Source organism: Schistocerca piceifrons, chromosome X, assembly GCF_021461385.2.
Source record: "Schistocerca piceifrons isolate TAMUIC-IGC-003096 chromosome X, iqSchPice1.1, whole genome shotgun sequence".
In the NCBI taxonomy this organism is placed as follows: Eukaryota; Metazoa; Arthropoda; class Insecta; order Orthoptera; family Acrididae; genus Schistocerca; species Schistocerca piceifrons.
In genome coordinates, this window is record NC_060149.1 from 930,384,700 (window position 1) to 930,403,085 (window position 18,386).

General features: G+C 41.1%; 1 protein-coding gene across 3 annotated transcripts in view; it reads right to left on the reverse strand.

Annotated features, from left to right (window-relative positions):
* Nucleotides 1-18,386, reverse strand: part of LOC124721831 (heat shock 70 kDa protein 14-like) — a 207,800-nt gene that overhangs the window by 24,119 nt on the left and 165,295 nt on the right. For all 3 annotated transcript variants that reach the window (XM_047246958.1, XM_047246957.1, XM_047246956.1), the window contains 2 exons: nucleotides 16,730-16,988; nucleotides 5,345-5,560 (listed from right to left, as the gene is read on the reverse strand). In XM_047246958.1, the coding sequence (XP_047102914.1) occupies nucleotides 5,345-5,560; nucleotides 16,730-16,988 (475 nt within the window). The remainder of the gene's footprint in view (nucleotides 1-5,344; nucleotides 5,561-16,729; nucleotides 16,989-18,386) is intronic.

Genomic DNA, 18,386 nt, shown 5'->3' on the forward strand with positions numbered 1-18,386 from the left:
CATCGTGGATCCAGGAACTTATAGTCTTGTATCTTCCTTTCTTTCTTGTAAGCTGGGCAATCTAGTGAGCACGAAGTGTGATGGTCATGACAATTTACAGACACGGGTAGCAGAACACAGGGGCTCCCCCCATGAAGTGGGTGGCCACAGCCACCACATAGAGGGTCTGCTGTACATTGGGAAGGCATGTGCCTGAAACCCAAGAACCAAAAGCAACTCGTGGGTGGCAGGCCATACAGGCTCATGTCACACCAATCTCACATAACCTTGACCTGTTGAGAGGGTATCTCCCCAAAAAGCCAGAATAAAGGTGGCAATATTGGTGTGGGCATTTTTACGAGCTTTCTGCACATGTTAAACAAAATGAACACACCATTGTTCCAGATTAGCCTGCAGTTCCTCATCAGTTTGAAGGATGAGGCCCCTATGGAAAATGACTCCCTGGACCATATTCAGAGACTAGTGACGTGTAACAGACAGCGGGACATTGCCAAGATGATCACAAGCAAGAATAGCTAAAGATTGGGTGGAAGAAGAACCTTTGATCGACAGGGAACCCAACTGCATTTTCCACAAAAAATAGCGGATTTGTGGGGGTGAATGTGTCCCTGTCCATCCTAGTGCAGACCCAGTAGCAGGGAAGGTGTTTCAGTCCAAGCCGGCGAGCCTGGACCTCCTCCCAGGGTGTGGCCAGGGAAGGGAAGGTGGCAGAATCATAAGAAGCAGCATTCAATGATACATTACCACTTTAAGAGACGGCCATAGGAGAACGGCCAGGTTTTTGGAGCTCGATATGCCTCTTGTGCAAAGTATTCACCTCGATACCACTCACTTCGATCAGGGGCTCTCCCCATGGATGCCACCCAGCCATAACAAGAAGCATCTGGTATGGTGGCCATAGCAGTGAGTTCTGATTCTCCAGAATAACAAGCAACCACTCCTAGGCACATATGAGGCAACAGCTCAGGCATCAGAAGTGTGTCCTGTGTTGTCAAGGGGGTCAGTCAGATGGGTACATAACAGTCCCACCACACGCGCTGGCTAGACGTGCTGGTGATCGAAGTGGAGGGGGGCTACGGCAGGGAGGGAAGAGAGGAGGGAAGTGGGCAGAGGAATCCACGCCATAGACACTAAGGAGGGAGTTCTTTCCCAAATGGCTCACACTACAAACAGAAAATTTAGATGTAAATGGAAGGAGGATAACTGCAGTCAGCTGCAGTGGGACATTAAGTGGAATCATCTTAATGTCCCTGTGTAGCTGACAGCAGTGACTGCCCTTCCATTTACAAATAGTGTTCACAGTTGCAGTAGCTACGTGGTGTGTGTTCTTTTGAAGGAACAAACACTATGCATTCACGTAAGTCTGGATGGGCAATGGATCCACTTTCTTCAGTGTGAATGCACGAAATACATCCGACCTCCTGTGGGAAACTGAGTAGCGACGGGAATATAATTGACAGGGACTGCAGATAGGTACCACTTGGCGGGAGTGTGGAATGGCCGTGAGACGTACCAAAGTAGTTCATGCAGTTGCGATAATGCTGTGTCCCGGATGCCGCAACAGTTATCGCACCTCCCTAGTAAGCAGGAGATCCCGGGCTCAAATACCGATCCAGTACACATTTTCGCTCGATGCCGCCGATTCCACTTAATGTCCCCTTCCAATTACATATAGAGTTCACAGCTGTGGGATCTGTGTGGTGTCTGTTGCTTTCCTGACGAAGCAACTGCTGGTTGCGAAAGCTAGAATTTTGTGTGCATGTTTGTGTATGTTTGTGTGTCTATCGACGTGCCAGCGCTTTCGTTTGGTAAGTCACATCATCTTTGTTTTTAAATATAACTAATTCCTTGATGTGATAACAATCCATTTTTATATTTCAAGAAGAAAACTTAAGTTCACATTGTCATAAACAAGGGTATTTCATGTCAGGAGGTAAAAAGCTAATAATTACAGTGGAAAACTAGTTGAAATGGAATTGTTGAAATTTACATCACATAAAGAACTTAAACTTTAGGATTAAAGACCACTCGATGAAAAGCAGAAGTGTTGGGATGTTGACAGGCACAGACAAAAGAAAGAACACTTGCAGACTTTTGTAGTTATCCATTGAAGAGTTAGAGTATAAAACACACACACACACACACACACACACACACACACACAAAATAGACTAATGGTGGCAATGCTGTTTTGCGGCAGATGCAGTGGTTGTGATGGGGGTAGAACATGCTGGGTGCTTGGATTGGGCCTTGCTCTGCCACAGGGATATAATCCCTGTGTCATGGGGTTGGGAGTTAGGGTTGGCATAGGGATGGGCTAGGCCGTTCTGTAGTTTGGGTGAGCGACAGAACACCACTTTAGGAGGGATGGGAAGGATCTCTGGTAGGATGTCCCTCATTTCAGAGCAGGATGAGATAATCATAGCCCTGGCGATGGATTTGGTTCCATTGTTCCAACCAGGGTGATGCAGGTTCACAAGGGAAGTACTGGTTCGTAACTGACTTGTAGGGATTGTGGTAGGATTGGGGATGTGTGAGGCAATGGCACAGTAAATATGTTTGTGGACTAGGTTTGGGGATGGGGGTTGTATCATGTGTCTGTGAAAACTTTTGTGAAGGCTTCAGCATGTTGAGCAAGGGGGTTCTCACCACTGCAGATATGTCATCCTTGGGTGGCTATGCAGCATGCGAGGGATTTTTTCTTGTGGAAGGGATAACAGCTGTTGAAATACAGGTATCGTTGGTGGTTAGTCAGTTTAATGTGGACAGAAGTGTGGATGGAGCCATCAGAGAGGTGGATGTCAGCATGCAGGAAGGGTACACGTTTGGTAGAGAAGGACCAGGTGAAACATAGGTGAGGAAAAGGCGTTAAGGTTGTGAAGGAATGTAGATAAGTTTCAACCCCAGCCCCACCCCACTGAACGTAGTCAATGAACAGATTTCCTGTGCCATATCCTCACACACCCTCAATCCTTCCACCACCCCAAAAATCAGTTACAAAGAACCGCCCCCTTTGTCACCCAGTATCACCTTGGACTGGAACAACTGAAATATACCTTTCCCCGGAGCTTTGATTATCCCTCATCCTACGCTGAAATGAGGGACATTCTATTCGAGATCTTTCCTACCCCTCCTAAAGTAGTGTTCTGTCACCTATCCACCCTACACAACATGCTAGTCCATCCCTATGCCACTCCCAACCACTTGACACAGGGATTATATCCGTGTAGCAGACAAAGCTGCAAAACCTGCCCAATCCATCCACCCTGCACCACCTCCTCCAGTCCTGTCACAGGCATTTCCTACCCCATCAGAAGCCAGGCAACTTGTGAAAGCAGCCATTACTCTGCTCCAAACGCAGGACAATCCTTTATGTCAGTATGACTACCAAGCAATAGTTGCAGATGAGTCATCTTGAAAACACATCATACAGTCCCATAATCATCCTGGCCTCATTATTTGGTAACCCACTGCCCCTGCACATTTCAACGAACATGCCCCAGGGGGCTCAGAATTCTTCCGTGAGTTTGTGCATGGTGCTCACAGGGCCCCAAGTTATTGCAGACCATTCTTCCTTCCTGGGCTGCATTTCCTTCCCCGTGTCCTTTCACTGCCTTCTCTCCTTCCCCGCTGCCACCTCCTCCCCCTTCCTCGATTATCTTATTTACGTCGACCTGGCTATCCATCTGGTTTCCTGTATTCCTTGCAGTTTTGTTTCCCTCGCACACACACACATATCCGCCCGCACATACACAGTCACACAGTTTTGTGACTGTGTATGTGTGGATGGATGTGTGTGTGTGTGTGCGCGCGCGCGAGCGAGAGTGTGTGCCTGTCCTTTTTCCCCCCTAAGGTAAGTCTTTCCGCTCCTGGGATTGGAATGACTCCTTACCCTCTCCCTTAAAACCCACATCCTTTCGTCTTTCCCTCTCCTTCCCTCTTTCCTGACGAAGCAACCGCTGGTTGCGAAAGCTAGAATTGTGTGTGCATGTTTGTGTTTGTTTGTGTGTCTATCGACGTGCCAGCGCTTTCGTTTGGTAAGTCACATCATCTTTGTTTTTAAATATATTTTTCCCGCGTGGAATGTTTCCCTCTATTATATTCAAGGAATTAGTTATATAGTAATATCTACATCTACATCCATACTCTGCAAGACACCTGATTGTGTGTGGCGGGGGGTACCTTGAGTACCTCTATCGGGTTCTCCCTGCCATTCCAGTCTCTTATTGTTCGTGGAAAGAAAGATTGTCAGCATGCCTCTGTGTGGGCTCTAATCTCTCTGATTTTATCCTCATGGTCTCTTCGTGAGATATACGTAGGAGGGAGCAATATACTTTTTGACTCCTTGGTGAAGGTTTGTTCTCGAAACTTCAACAAAAGCCTGTACCGAGCTACTGAGCGTCTCTCTTGCAGAGTCTTCCACTGGAGTTTATCTATCATCTCCGTAACGCTTTCGAAATTATCTGACTTAAAGAAAAAAATTCAGTATGTTCTTTACATGATGAACCAAAGCAATAGTTTTAAAATTCAGTTTATGTTCAATGGATCATAGTTTTCATTTAAATTATACAACTTATTCTGAATCTGAAACTGGTTTTGGTGAAGCATGCTAATATCTGAAAAACAGCTGTTATCAGGAAACGGAAAGTATAACAAGGAAGAAGCCTGCAAGCATTATATCAACCACTCTATGTTGCTGCTAACTGGAGTTTAATTTTAATTTCCACAACTGTGTGGAAATTAATTTTTATAACAACAAAATTGGAAGAAACTGAATGAAGAAATTTTGAGAAAAGAAGAAAATGAAGCTCACTGCCAACAAAGCTTAACATGATCTGAACTGACACCAACACAGGAAATAATAATAATAATAATAATAATAATAATAATAATAATAATAATAATAATAATAATAATCAGGTTACCTTCCATTCGGAAAGCGGTTGCACTCAGGGACTGTTATATTAACTTGTAAATTATAGACTGCACCAATTGGTCATCCTTTTTAAATTTTATTATGCAGATCTACATTTCGGCTAGAAGCTAGCCATTCTCAATGCACTGTTATTTTCACTCAAAGGATGTAAGTCCCTGTTGATCGGGCTTCACCCACGAAATCTAGATCTGTATAATAAAATTTAAAAAGAATGACTGATTGCTGCAATCTATAATTTACAAATAATAATAATAATAATAATAATAATAATAATAATAATAATAATAAAAGTATTTACGCACACCAACCATTCAAAACCACTCAAGAAGTTCCTAACTGCTGATCTTCACAAGGAGACCATGTGATGATATAGGACTAAATCAGAACTACACTAACTGAGTTCCTTACCTTCATAAAAATTGATTTTGTTACAACTGGGATATCATATGATAGATGATCACAACCTGGGTCAAATGGTTCTTTCAGATAACTACCATGCTTCGCAGCACCCAGGGCAATCAGTTCATCAGGATTTACACTACATAATAACTCTGAATTGGGAAACATTTCTGAGACAGATTGCTGAATTATTGGGATTTTCGCAGATCCACCGCACAGGAGCACCTAAAAGAAATATTTCAGAATTCTGTAGTACACTCATAACATTAGTAGAAATAAGAAAAGGTCTGAAAAGTTAAATAGACATACAAGAGGGAGCTTATGTAACTAGTAACATAAATCTTACTCTGGTCAATATAGTAATTCTTAAACAATTCAGTAATTTGTAATCAAACAGTGGAAACTCCAGAAAAGAATATCAGCAATGTAGGAAAAGACAGATCGCTACTTACTGTGAAGAAGAAACAACAAGTTGCAGACAACACAATTAAAAGACACTCACTCATAGCTTTTGGCCACAGCTTCATAAGTAAAAGGCAAAACACACACACACACACACACACACACACACACACACACACAGCCACCATTTCCAGCATCTCGGGCCACAATGGTTACGGTAAGTAGCAATCTGTCAGTAATTTGTAAGCTATTTAGCATAATTATAACAGAGTCATGCTGTTTCACTTTATGGATCATTCTGTCCCAAAACTGACGCAGAACAATATATTTCAATAACCAGGTGCTACAATGATGCATCCGTCAGGAAACGAATTCTTGTATACAAATGCTGGAAAACAATAGCGCGCCATCCACTAAGACAAATCTCGTACAAGCATTATACAAAATCTCAGGCAGAATCATGGACGTATATTAAAGGTGTATGATGTACAAAAAGTGCAAATGGATGATGAGAGATCGTTCATTTACTTGCTGTACAAAAATAAGAGAACGGTTTGCTTCAATTTGTATTTCGTCTTCATTACAAGAAAACGGAGACACTAGTATCTGAAGAGATCATAACAGAGGTGAAATGATACGCAAGTAGCACACTTTGTTTGACAGAAACAGCTTTGTGTTTCACAAGTGAGTCAATGAAGGAGCAGCAGCGATGCTAGACAATTTGCAGTATGGTATCACTTATAAATCCTCATGCTCTCTAGAGACAGCATCACAATAAGCATGTGCAGTGCAACAAAGAACAACAATTGTATGATGCCTCTTCCCCATATTTTGACTCACTGACCAGTCAATCACAAATTTATTTCAAATTAACTATACCTGTTACCAATAAGGATGAGAACAGCTTCATGTGTAAGACATATCAAAATATAAACACAAAAGGTATAAATCTGACAGAAAAAACTACTTTACAAGACAAATAAATGTTAGTTTGAGTTGATATCTTCCTTCTAAACGAAGCCCAGCAATCTACGTACATCACAAAAGACACAATATACAGAATATACTGTATGAGCTACAAAAGGTACAGGGCTATTACAAATGATTGAAGCGATTTCATAAATTCACTGTAGCTCCATTCATTGACATATGGTCACGACACACTGCAGATACGTAGAAAAACTCAAAGTTTTGTTCGGCTGAAGCCGCACTTCAGGTTTCTGCCGCCAGAGCGCTCGAGAGCGCAGTGAGACAAAATGGCGACAGGAGCCGAGAAAGCGTATGTCGTGCTTGAAATGCACTCACATCAGTCAGTCATAACAGTGCAACGACACTTCAGGATGAAGTTCAACAAAGAATGACCAACTGCTAACTCCATTCGGCAATGGTATGCGCAGTTTAAAGCTTCTGGATGCCTCTATAAGGGGAAATCAACGGGTCGGCCTGCAGTGAGCGAAGAAATGGTTGAAGGCATGCGGGCAAGTTTCACGCGTAGCCCGCGGAAGTCGACGAATAAAGCAAGCAGGGAGCTAAACGTACCATAGGATGGTGCTCCACCGCACTTCCATCATGATGTTCGGCATTTCTTAAACAGGAGATTGGAAAACCGATGGATCGGTCGTGGTGGAGATCATGATCAGCAATTCATGTCATGGCCTCCACGCTCTCCCAACTTAACCCCATGTGATTTCTTTCTATGCAGTTATGTGAAAGATTCAGTGTTTAAACCTCCTCTACCAAGAAACATGCCAGAACTGCGAGCTCGCATCAACGATGCTTTCGAACTCGGCTTTATTCCGCTCAGCTCGAATAGCCCCGTCCCGTTTTGTCTGGAGGAAAGTTCATGTCTAGATGTGATGAGGATTCCCCGGGCAGAGATATCACGTACACTATGCACACATTCAAAAATCAACTTAGAATGTGTTCAAAAATGTTCAAAAACCAGCAGAGGTGCATGGGGACATGCTGCGCCGAGTGCGGGAGGAACTTTATTATCGGCTTGATGTCTGCCGAATCACTAAAGGGGCACATATCGAACATTTGTGAATGCCTAAAAAAACTTTTTGAGTTTTTGTATGTGTGTGCAAAGCATTGTGAAAATATCTCAAATAATAAAGTTATTGTAGAGCTGTGAAATCGCTTCAATCATTTGTAATAACCCTGTACATGGCCTAGCCAAAAGAGCAGCCAATTTTCCTTTATATCAGTGTCAATGTGTGCTGGATGTACATCAGTGCACATGACCATTTTGATACATGTCATGGCATTCACACAGCAAACTCTCCACCGGGTATCTACTGTAGACAGTGGAATAAGTCTTATAACATTGGAATAGAACAATTATGGAACACACAGATCTCTTACAGGGTGTATACGGGGACAAGGAGAAAAAATTCCTGGATCTCCCGGTGAAAAATACATTTTCTCCCGTGTGAAAATACACTTTTTCCCTGTTAAGTGACATTATACTTTCCGTCAGAACTGTAAAACTTATCAATCCTTTGAACGGATATGGTTTTATACAGCAGCATAGAATTTCTCAGCACTTTAGAAAATGAAACTCAGGGGGAAAAAACACGTTCTGGGAAGATCTTTGATGGGCAGCAACATGTATGCTGCATATTTTTGTATTAAGAAAGTATAAATTCGAATTCCACCAAAGGAAAAGTTGATGGCTTAAGTTAATATCCATAGTGTTGCTACAAGAAAAGCAAAGCTTTCACATAGAATATTTGTCTCGAATATTAATAAGCTACAGGAGAAGCTAAGCTTTCACATATAATGTTGATCTGTTCAGTGCATGTTCCACTTTAAGATACATCACACAAATACGCCAGTAAAATTTTTAATACCGACATAAATCTCTGATCTTCTGGGCTCAAAATTCTTCTAAATGGCTCGTCATCAAAGAGTTGATTTTTAAATGAGAGCAAACACTCTGCAATTAAAGAAATTCTTTGTACATTCTTGCACATAGTTCCTTTTGCATAAAAGGAAATTTACTTTGAAAATATCGCTTTTCGAACTGCAATTCTCAATATTTTCCTGCGACCTGTTAAAAATAGATTCATTTCAGCAGTTGCCAGAGAGCACCAGATAAGAGGCGTCACCACACTTGCACAGCTCGGTGACGTAGGAAGCCCGTATGTTCGTACATGTAAAACATTAAAAGATCTTTCTTACATTATGTCATAAGAGAAACAAGACATCAGAGGACACACCAAGAGCATCGGAAGTTCGTGAACCATACTAAAAAGCATAGTTTGACTTAAAGCGCACATTCACATGTCCCAATGATGTAGGCCTCAACCTCATATTAAGCTTTTCAGTGTGGTTTTCAGGATGTAAATTTTCTTGGAGTACCAGTACTGTATTATCTCATGTTTGGATCTTTATTATGGCATAATTCCGTATGTGCTAGAAGATGGAATCGTGCACTTGAAATGCAGTGAACAGTTGAAACTAGCCAACAGAGTGGAATTAAACACTGCGTGTCGAATAAATTTACTGCCTCAGCAGGAAAGCTTAATAAAAGCCAAATTTCTTTAGAAAACTGACAAAAATAACTACACTGTTCTGCAAGGTGATCAATGCTTGACTGTCAGAAAGGTGGAAATAAAATAAATTCTGAAACTAGTAACACATTTTAGCCTACCATAATTATGTGAATGTATTTTAATTTACTTGATAGCTCCCAACCACAGAAATCCGTCTTGGTTTCATTTGACGTGAGAGCATTAAATGAAGAGGAAACACAAAAATCACTAAACGTAAACACGTGTCACGTGGAGACCCTCCACTATAGCTCAAACTGCTCTGCACACATAAAAAAATAAAAAAAAACTTTTCAAAAAAGTTCATTTTGTAGCGCACATCTTTCTGAAGAGTCTGATACATAAAACATATATCTGAGAGGAAATGTAAGAGATGTTATTTGGTCTTAAGTGTGCCGAAGTGCAGTGCCACACCTCTTCAAACAACATTCTTATACCACACATCACTGTATTTCGCTCTGTGTAACTCAAAGGTGTATATTTTGTATCGGATCCCATCAAACTATTTCAGGACTGTGGAAATTAAAATTCCTGTAGTGTCTCTTCTTCTCCCAGTCAGCCGGTTTGACATTCTGCCCCTCTTATTTTTAAAAAACACGCAATTAATACTGGATGGGATTATTTGTAACCAGGAGAACAAGAACTCTTCACAAAATCAGGACTCTCTATTACCTATTAGCTAATAACTTGCTCTTCTGTGTGACATAAAATTAAATATAGGATACCTAAAACCAGTAAAGACAAGAGACATGCAAGACAGTATACATTTCTTCAATCCTTAGGTTCTAGTGATTTTGCTCTCTAATCTTGCTACACCTTTACATGGTGTGCTTTCCTTTCTGCGAAAGAACTATTACCTCATCAAAGTTTGTCAAACATTTTGCTACATGATAAATCGAAATGTTGTCTAATACTGAAAAAGCTGTTAATACAAATAGTACCCAAGAATGGTGTGGTTTCTCAATCTAACTACATCTATTTTGTCACTGTTTCCTGGATAAAACGAAATAGGCCATTCCAGTACTGCAGCAATTGTAACACACACCAAATAAGGAAGACTGTTTTGGCAATAATGATCATTTTTATATTACAGCAATATAATTCACGAAGTAGCAACACAGAATATCTATTTTCCTACTACAATCAAAAAGCTTTATGTTAGGAACTAGTTTCAAATTTCATTCATATGCTCCAGTTTCATGCACGAGACCGAAAAGTAGTAGAATAAAATTTTTGTATGAATTTGGAATCGTCATATTCTTCCATAATTTGTGTGATGTCCCCATTTCTTCTCCTTCCTCGTACTAACAAACAATCTTGTCATCACTAACTCTGTAACCATTCCTACTACTATCAAAACTCATTCTCCGTTTAACTTTACTAACCCTGCCACAATCACTGGTTTAGTTATCCAGCGATTATTCTCCGGTTAGGTGTTTGTATGTGTTCGTAGAATGCATTTTCCGCACTACTCCCAGAATGGAACTTAAGCAGCTGCTAGCTCGTGACTACAACTGGCCCTGTCTAATGTAGCGATGTGGCCAAAAATTTTCCGTCAAAATTCACTTTCTTGGATACACCGAGAAGATAATACATAATCTTTCTTACCTGTTATTCCTGTTAGTCATTTATTTCAACTCTGGTAATCTGAATCTATGGATTTCGCTAGTAATTATAACAACGCTGAACATTTGCAAACCAAATCAACCACATAAACAAGCAGCAGTTGGCATTCACCGGTTCGGCTTTATTCCGCTCAGCTCGTATAGCCCCGTCCCGTTTTGTCTGGAGGAAAGTTCATGTCTAGATGTGATGAGGATTCCCCTGGCAGAGATATCACGTACAATATGCACGCATTCAAAAATCAACTTAGAATGTGTTCAAAAATGTCCAAAAACCAGCAGAGGTGCATTTCAAAATCATATGAACAATCGACAGACCGACGTGCGCTGGATGCTAGGTGCTTTGTAAAAGAAGGTTTTTCCCCCTCAAGAATATGAATCTGCCCTCTCCCCCCGCAATTGTTGCCCGGTTCAGATACAATTGTTTGCTGCCCCCCCCCCCCCCCCCCACTAGATCCAGGACTGCTGCGCACGCGTGAATGTGGCAGCTTGGGCGCGCCAGTAAAATTTTTCCAGGTACCCCATGTGGCTGGTTGCTGCTACTGCTGCTTGCACAGCGGGAGAAGGTATTACTCATACGCGTGTGCATGAGCCCGCTCGTAACTGCTTAAATGAATCTAATTTAAACAGTTGTGACATCCCACTCATCGGAGGCAATTCGTTGTTATGAAGCATTGCATAGTCTTCCTACAGCCTTTAACACATTTTGCTGTTGACAGACGCTTGTATGTGTTATTTTATATGGCGCATTTCCTTTGCAATTTAAGTTTTATTTTCAATTTTTTCTCTCGTTCATGTTTTAATGCTGCAGTATTATTCTGGAGTAGCGGGATAAAGTAATATCCTTTGTTAGAGTATCGGTTCTTACCAGTCAAAGTTACACAAATTTAACTGGAAACTAAAACAACGAAAAATTTCCAGAATTCTAAAAAATTCCCTGGTTTTTCCTGGTTTTCTCCCGGATGAACAAATTCCCGGGTTTTTCCCGGATCTCCCGGTTGTCCCGGGTCGTATACACCATGTCTTACAGATTGGGGAAAACAGCAACAGTATAGAAGATGCCAACATAAATTATGTTTAAGGTCAGGTCAACTGCTTTTGGAATGGCAAGGGTGTGACAGACTGTCAATGCCAGTGTCAGCTTCTGACATGAAGAACCACTTTCAAGATTAAAAATTTGTGAAAAGTAGACTCTATAAATGACAACTGATGAATTGTGCATTACCAAATGTGCTCCACATCATTGCCCTGGAAGAAGATGGCACGCAGATATTTTGCCTGCTTAAAGGCAAAATTCATGGACATCTCTGGAAATTTAATTACTGTGTAATTCTTCCTTTGAATCACACTGATATGAAATGAAACCTTGTGCTTGCAGTTTAGTATGGAATCAAAGTGACAACTGATGCAATAGCACTCATTGTCCTTCTCAAAAACCACAAAGAAAGGAAAAGGAAGATAATAGATTGCAATGTACCGTTCATTGTAATTAGAGAGAGAGAATACAAGCACAGATACGATCAAAATGAGGACGGAAATAGGACAAGCTTTTCTGTAACGAACAATCCCAGCAAATCTATTTCAGAGGGGGAGAGGGAGGGACTATGACAACCCTAAATGTGGATGGCTCGATGTCGATTTGAATTCTGGTCCTTCTGAATATGAATCCAGTGTGCTAACTACAGTGTTCCCTGGTGCAGGGTGGAGTGGCTACGAGCCAGCACGGTGCAAACAGGCGACGGAGGCGAGGTGGGAGCCCGAGAGGTTCCAGGGAAAGGCAGCTGCAAATCTAACAAGTTCTTACATTGAGGCATCTCAGCTGCTCGATAGACTATCAGTGGCCAGCTGACCACTGAATTCCACTGTGCTGGCTGCTCACATTCCACACAATACTGATGCGGCTTTTGCCCCGAGCGTTTGTGGCATGTTCTTGACGATGCTGTGTGGCCCCGGCTGACACCCAGCTGAGTCACAGTAGGGGATGCCTACCATGTGAAGATGCCTAGTGTGGATACCTGCTGCACTCTGAGCAGTCGTCAGCCATGCTACTGGAGATGACCTGGTGTAGTCCACTGCAAATTGGGACTAATTGTGGGGAGGGACTTAGTGTATAGAGCTGTTGTCCATCTGTGGCCTCAAACCAGTGACTTTTTATTGGCAGGTCCACGTGGTATCCTCATTTGGCAAAACCCTGTCGCCCTAATTCGGCTGCAAGACTAAGAATAAATCCAGTACAAAAATTACTTGTACTTATTGTCAATAGCAGTGCACCATTCATTCATGCATATGCAGCACTATCAGTCACATATCCAAAAAATTCACTGCCACTGTCAGTTTGGACAACTGCCTTGCCCTTTGCTGCATTAGTATATGCAGTACTGCTGAGTTCACTGTTTCAACAAGCTAACCTACATCAAAACACTGCACTGGCCTTGTTGAATTATTACAGTGACAACATCCCGTGCTCGCCTGCTTTCATAGCTGTGGCAATGCACTGCTCAGATTTACTCTAATATGGCCATACGTGAGAGTTGAGATAAACATGAGCATTAAAAAAAAAAAAAATCCAACCCAGTGGGTCAAATTTAGTTTTTGTGGGTTTTATTGTTTTTTCTATTTTTCACATTGACGATAGTTCAATTAAAATTCCTATTATTAACTTATTCAAAATGTAACCCATTCTTACAATTACTTTATTAGGCCCCTTTTCTTGCCCTGCTAGCACTGCATCCATTGAGAGGATCTTCTCCACCTACTGGCTTGTTTGGTCAAAATTAAGAAATAATTTAGGAGAGAAAGGACCTGACAAATTAGTGAAGATCTAAAAAATTTCTGCATGCTTCAAAAAGAATGTACTTTACATTCATTATTAAAGTTTTTTTCTGGTAGTGTAAATGTTATTTATCTGTGTGTCTTATATTGCAAGAAAAGTTAAATACAATATTAATTAAAAAATTCTTCCGATATTAAATAGTTGCCTTTACTACATGCGATGGCTTTTTTGAATTTGAGTAAGGCTAACTATATTGTGTTATACTACTTTACAAGCGCCCCCCCCCCCCCCTTACACACACACACACACACACACACACACACACACACACACACACACACACGAACAAGACGCACCATTTTCATATCACACTACTTGTTTGTACAAATTACAAATAAATTTTATACCCAAAACAACTAGCAAGTTGCTGACGTGTTAGATACTGCATCAAATCTTTCTTACTAAGCTGCTTGTTGCTATTTGCTTAGAAGTCTTCTTTTTGCACTTGTTTTCACTTCTGGCAATTTAAACCTTCATGGCTTGTCCCAGTGCTTCCTTTTCTCTTAATCCTAAATTTACACCTACTCTGCATTCACACTACAAAGTTATACTCTCACTCTCTCTTATGCTCTATGGATCTAGTCTACTAAAACCTGGAGTATTGGTGGTTTATGCTGATGACTGGCTCTCCACCTCAAAAGAATAAAAGCTACACGCACCAGAGTCAGAGCCACTGTGGCACTTGGTACTGCAGCACTCACAATCATTGTCATATGTCGTCATCCTTCTCTGAAATGCTCTACGTGTTGCATTAAGTGCTTGGCTGAAATGACCCCTTCCTGCATAGCAATAAATCATTCCAGGGAATGGATTAGGTCAGGTTCTAGAGTTTGATTAACAAATTTTACATTCTGCATTGGTAACAACTCTAAAGGCACATGTGGCAATTACAACTTTGTCTGTGAGATGTTCAATTGCACAATTCTTGTAATTGTGGCTAGCAGATGGAAGGTTCACCCTCTTAGGTCGCATGTAGTAACATTTACTAATAACCTACTTACCCTTTTAAAGTTCAATCCGTCTGGCCTCCATGAGCTTCCCCTGACTTCTATGTATTCCAAAGGCTCAATACGTGCTCACAAATTGTTATTCAGTGTGGTTTTCTGTCAATAGGTGACCGACGATATGGTGTGCCTGTGTCTTCTGCACTGAGGAAACTTTATAATCTTCTCACACCATGATGAGCTGCTATGCAATTACAAGAGGTGGTTTGCTAGCCTCAGAGCATACAGTGGAGCTGAACATAAAAGGTTTGGTGGCTAACACTATTTCCGCATGATTGACTGCTTCACAGGTTTTCATCTAGAATGACTGAGCATACTGACACATCACACAACCATAATCAACTTGAGACCAGGCAAAATGCACTATATAAAAAAAAAAGGAGCTCTTAAGTTGTGCCTACTTCCCATATTCTGTGACCAACATATCTAAAAATACTGAGTGCTTCCAGAGTTCACTCATTTTGCTTTCTTACATACAGCAGCACAGCTTGCGATAGACTAATCGGAGCTGAAAATCTTGACAATTGAACTGAAGCAGCTAAGACATATGAACTAATATTCTCATTTATTTGCCTTGCACTTGCTGCTGGTATACACTAGACAGCAATACTCATGGTAAATAAAAGAAGAAGTGAAGATTAGGGTCTTATAGCCCACCAATGACAAGGAAGTGATAGTACGAGCTCAGTGTATGCAGGTATCGGGAACGAAATCGCCCACATCCTTTTCAAGGGAACCGTTCTGGCATTTGCCTACATTTATCTGGAGAAATCACAGAAGTTTAAATTTCACACTGTGTCCCGGATGGTTCAGTGGTTACTGCACCTGTCTAGTATGCAGGAGAGCCCAGATTTGAGTCTCGGTCCAGTACACATTTTCGCTCATCGCCACCGATTCCACTTAACGTCCTGCGGCAGCTGACAGCAGTTATCCCCCTTCAATTTACATACAATTTTTCGTAGCTGCAGATTCTGCACCGTGGTGTCTGTTCTTTTAGGCAAACATTATGCATTCACATATTTTGAGAATTTACACACACACACACACACACACACACACACACACACACACACACACACAGTGTTTCCTAACAGGAAACATGGGTAAGTGAAAAGAACTGGAGAATAATGTAAAATCACCACCACCACCACCTTGCATCTGTGACATACAATGAAGAGCCAAAGAAACTAGTACACTTGCCTAATATCGTGTGGAATGTGTGGTTCATCCATAAAGGAGACCACGTATAGAATACTAGTACAACCCATTCTTGAGTACTGCTCGAGTGTTTGGGATCCCCACCAGGTCACATAAAAGGAAGCATCGAAGCAATTCACAGGCAGGCTGCTTGGTTTGTTACCAGTAGGTTTGATCAACAAATGATTATTACTAAGGTGCTTCGTGAACTGAAATGGAAATCCCTGGAGGGAAGACCACATTCTTTTTGTGAAATACTATTGAGGAAAGTCAGAGAATCAGCATTTGCTGCTGACTGAAGAAGGATTCTACTGCCATCAAAGTAGTACATTTTGCTTAAGGACCATGACAATAAGATAAGAGATATTACAGTTCATATGGAGGCACGTAGACAGTTGCTTTTTCCCTTGCTCTATTTGCAAGTGGACAGGAAAGGAAATGATTAGTGTTGGTACAAGGTACCTTCTATCATGCACCATAAGATGGCTTGCCGAGTACGTATGTAGATATAGAGCTTGAAAATTCACCTGAAAGTATGATGCTATGGTCATAGCCTTGAATCACTGACACAGAAGAGCAATACAGTATAATAAAATTTAAAAAAATAAGAAATAGAACATGAGCATTATCACAAGAAGAAACACCTGACTCAGAATTGTTACACAGTGCAAAAGGGAATGGTAAAAGGGAGGGTTGGGGGCATGGAAGGGTATGAGGTATTGGGGAAGGGATGGAGAAAGGGTAATGTTGTAAAATGGTAGTAACTCTACCAGATGACTCACCTTGTTTATGTCTCTGCAATCGATATCTGCTTGGCTCAGTGCTTCTTCTATGGGGGCAGTGCACGTTTTCACAGCTGCACTAATCAAATTTTCAAATCGTGCTCTCGTCACATTGTAGCTAAAGTCTGTTCCTTCACAAAGAGACTCAATAAAACAGTGAGCTGTACTCATTGTGGACAAAATGTGTTTGCACTGCTCTGCAGAACTGTACAATTTAGCCATAGCACGCCGACTATCATTTGGATCCAACTTCCATTTTCTGCAATAAGAAGAAAGTATTATGTTTAAATGGCCCACACATATTGAATAATGGTCTCACTAGTCAGTCTTCCTTCTTTTATTAAAAAATTGGAAAGCGAACAGTTAAGGTTGTTATAGTAGTTTTTCACCACAACAACTGCTCAGTTTTTGATGTGTTCCAATAAGAAACTCTATAGTAGAATTAAGGGAACTGATAATTACATATCAAAAAGATAGATTACTACTCACCACATATGGGAGGTGCTTGGTGGCAAACAGGCACACTGAAAGAAGACTGTTTGACATTGTAAGCTAAAATACTAAGTCCTTTGTCAGATGTAGACAATCTCTCTCTCTCTCTCTCTCTCTCTCTCTCTCTCTCTCTCTCTCTCTCTCTCTCTCCTCCCCGCCCCCCCTCCATCTACACACTATGGCCCAATGTCTCCACTGTTTAAAAATACACACATTTAGACTGTATCTCTTAATACATGGTGTTCTGCATTTATTGTAGCACCACAAAAGGCAGAGATGACAAAATGGGAAAAAAAAATGAAATGCAAAACTTAATTGTGTGCTGGTTCACAGCCACCATAAGAGGCTCATACCAATTGATAAGACCCAATGATTTAACAGGATATTTAAGGTACCTAGATTAAAAGACAGCCAAGTCCATTTCTTTTCAACATGGACTTCCAAGCAGCATTAAAGCTTCCATAAAATGTGTACACGTTGTTAAGTAAAACGCAATAATATCCTTCAAAATCAATGACGAGTCTATTCAAAAATAACGCCAAAATTGCAATTCAATGCAAAACACCCAGCTTCAGAGATGATCTCTTCAAAAACTAGCCAACTAACTGTAAAGTTCTTAAAAGTCCGTTATATAGGAGACCATGTTCATATAAGCAGACACCTGACTGCACATGAGCATGGAAGACAGTGTTGTTCGGAAGTGGATTTTCTTTAGTTTTGAGTCTAAATATCCTGATATCTGTGACCTGATTTTATATAGGTTACAAACAAATATTCTGTTATGGAATATCATTCATATAAGTGATAAAAACATTCTCTTCCCTGGAAACAGGAGGGGCAGGGGCGGGGGGGCCGGCGATAGTGTATAGAACACTTGTGAGATCCATTATTGAGTACTGCTAGAGTGTTTGGGATCCACATCAGGATGGATTAAAGGAGGACATCAAAGCAATTCAAAAGCGTGTCGGTAGATTTGTTACCAGTAGGTTCAATCAACATGAAAGTATCGCAGAGATACTTCGTGAACCCACATGGTAATCCCCGGAGAAAAGCTGGCATTCTTTTCCCGAAACACTACTGAGAGAACTGAGAGAACTTAGAGGATCAGCATCTGCAGCTAACTGCAGAACAATTCTACTGCCACCAACATAGCATCACATATGGA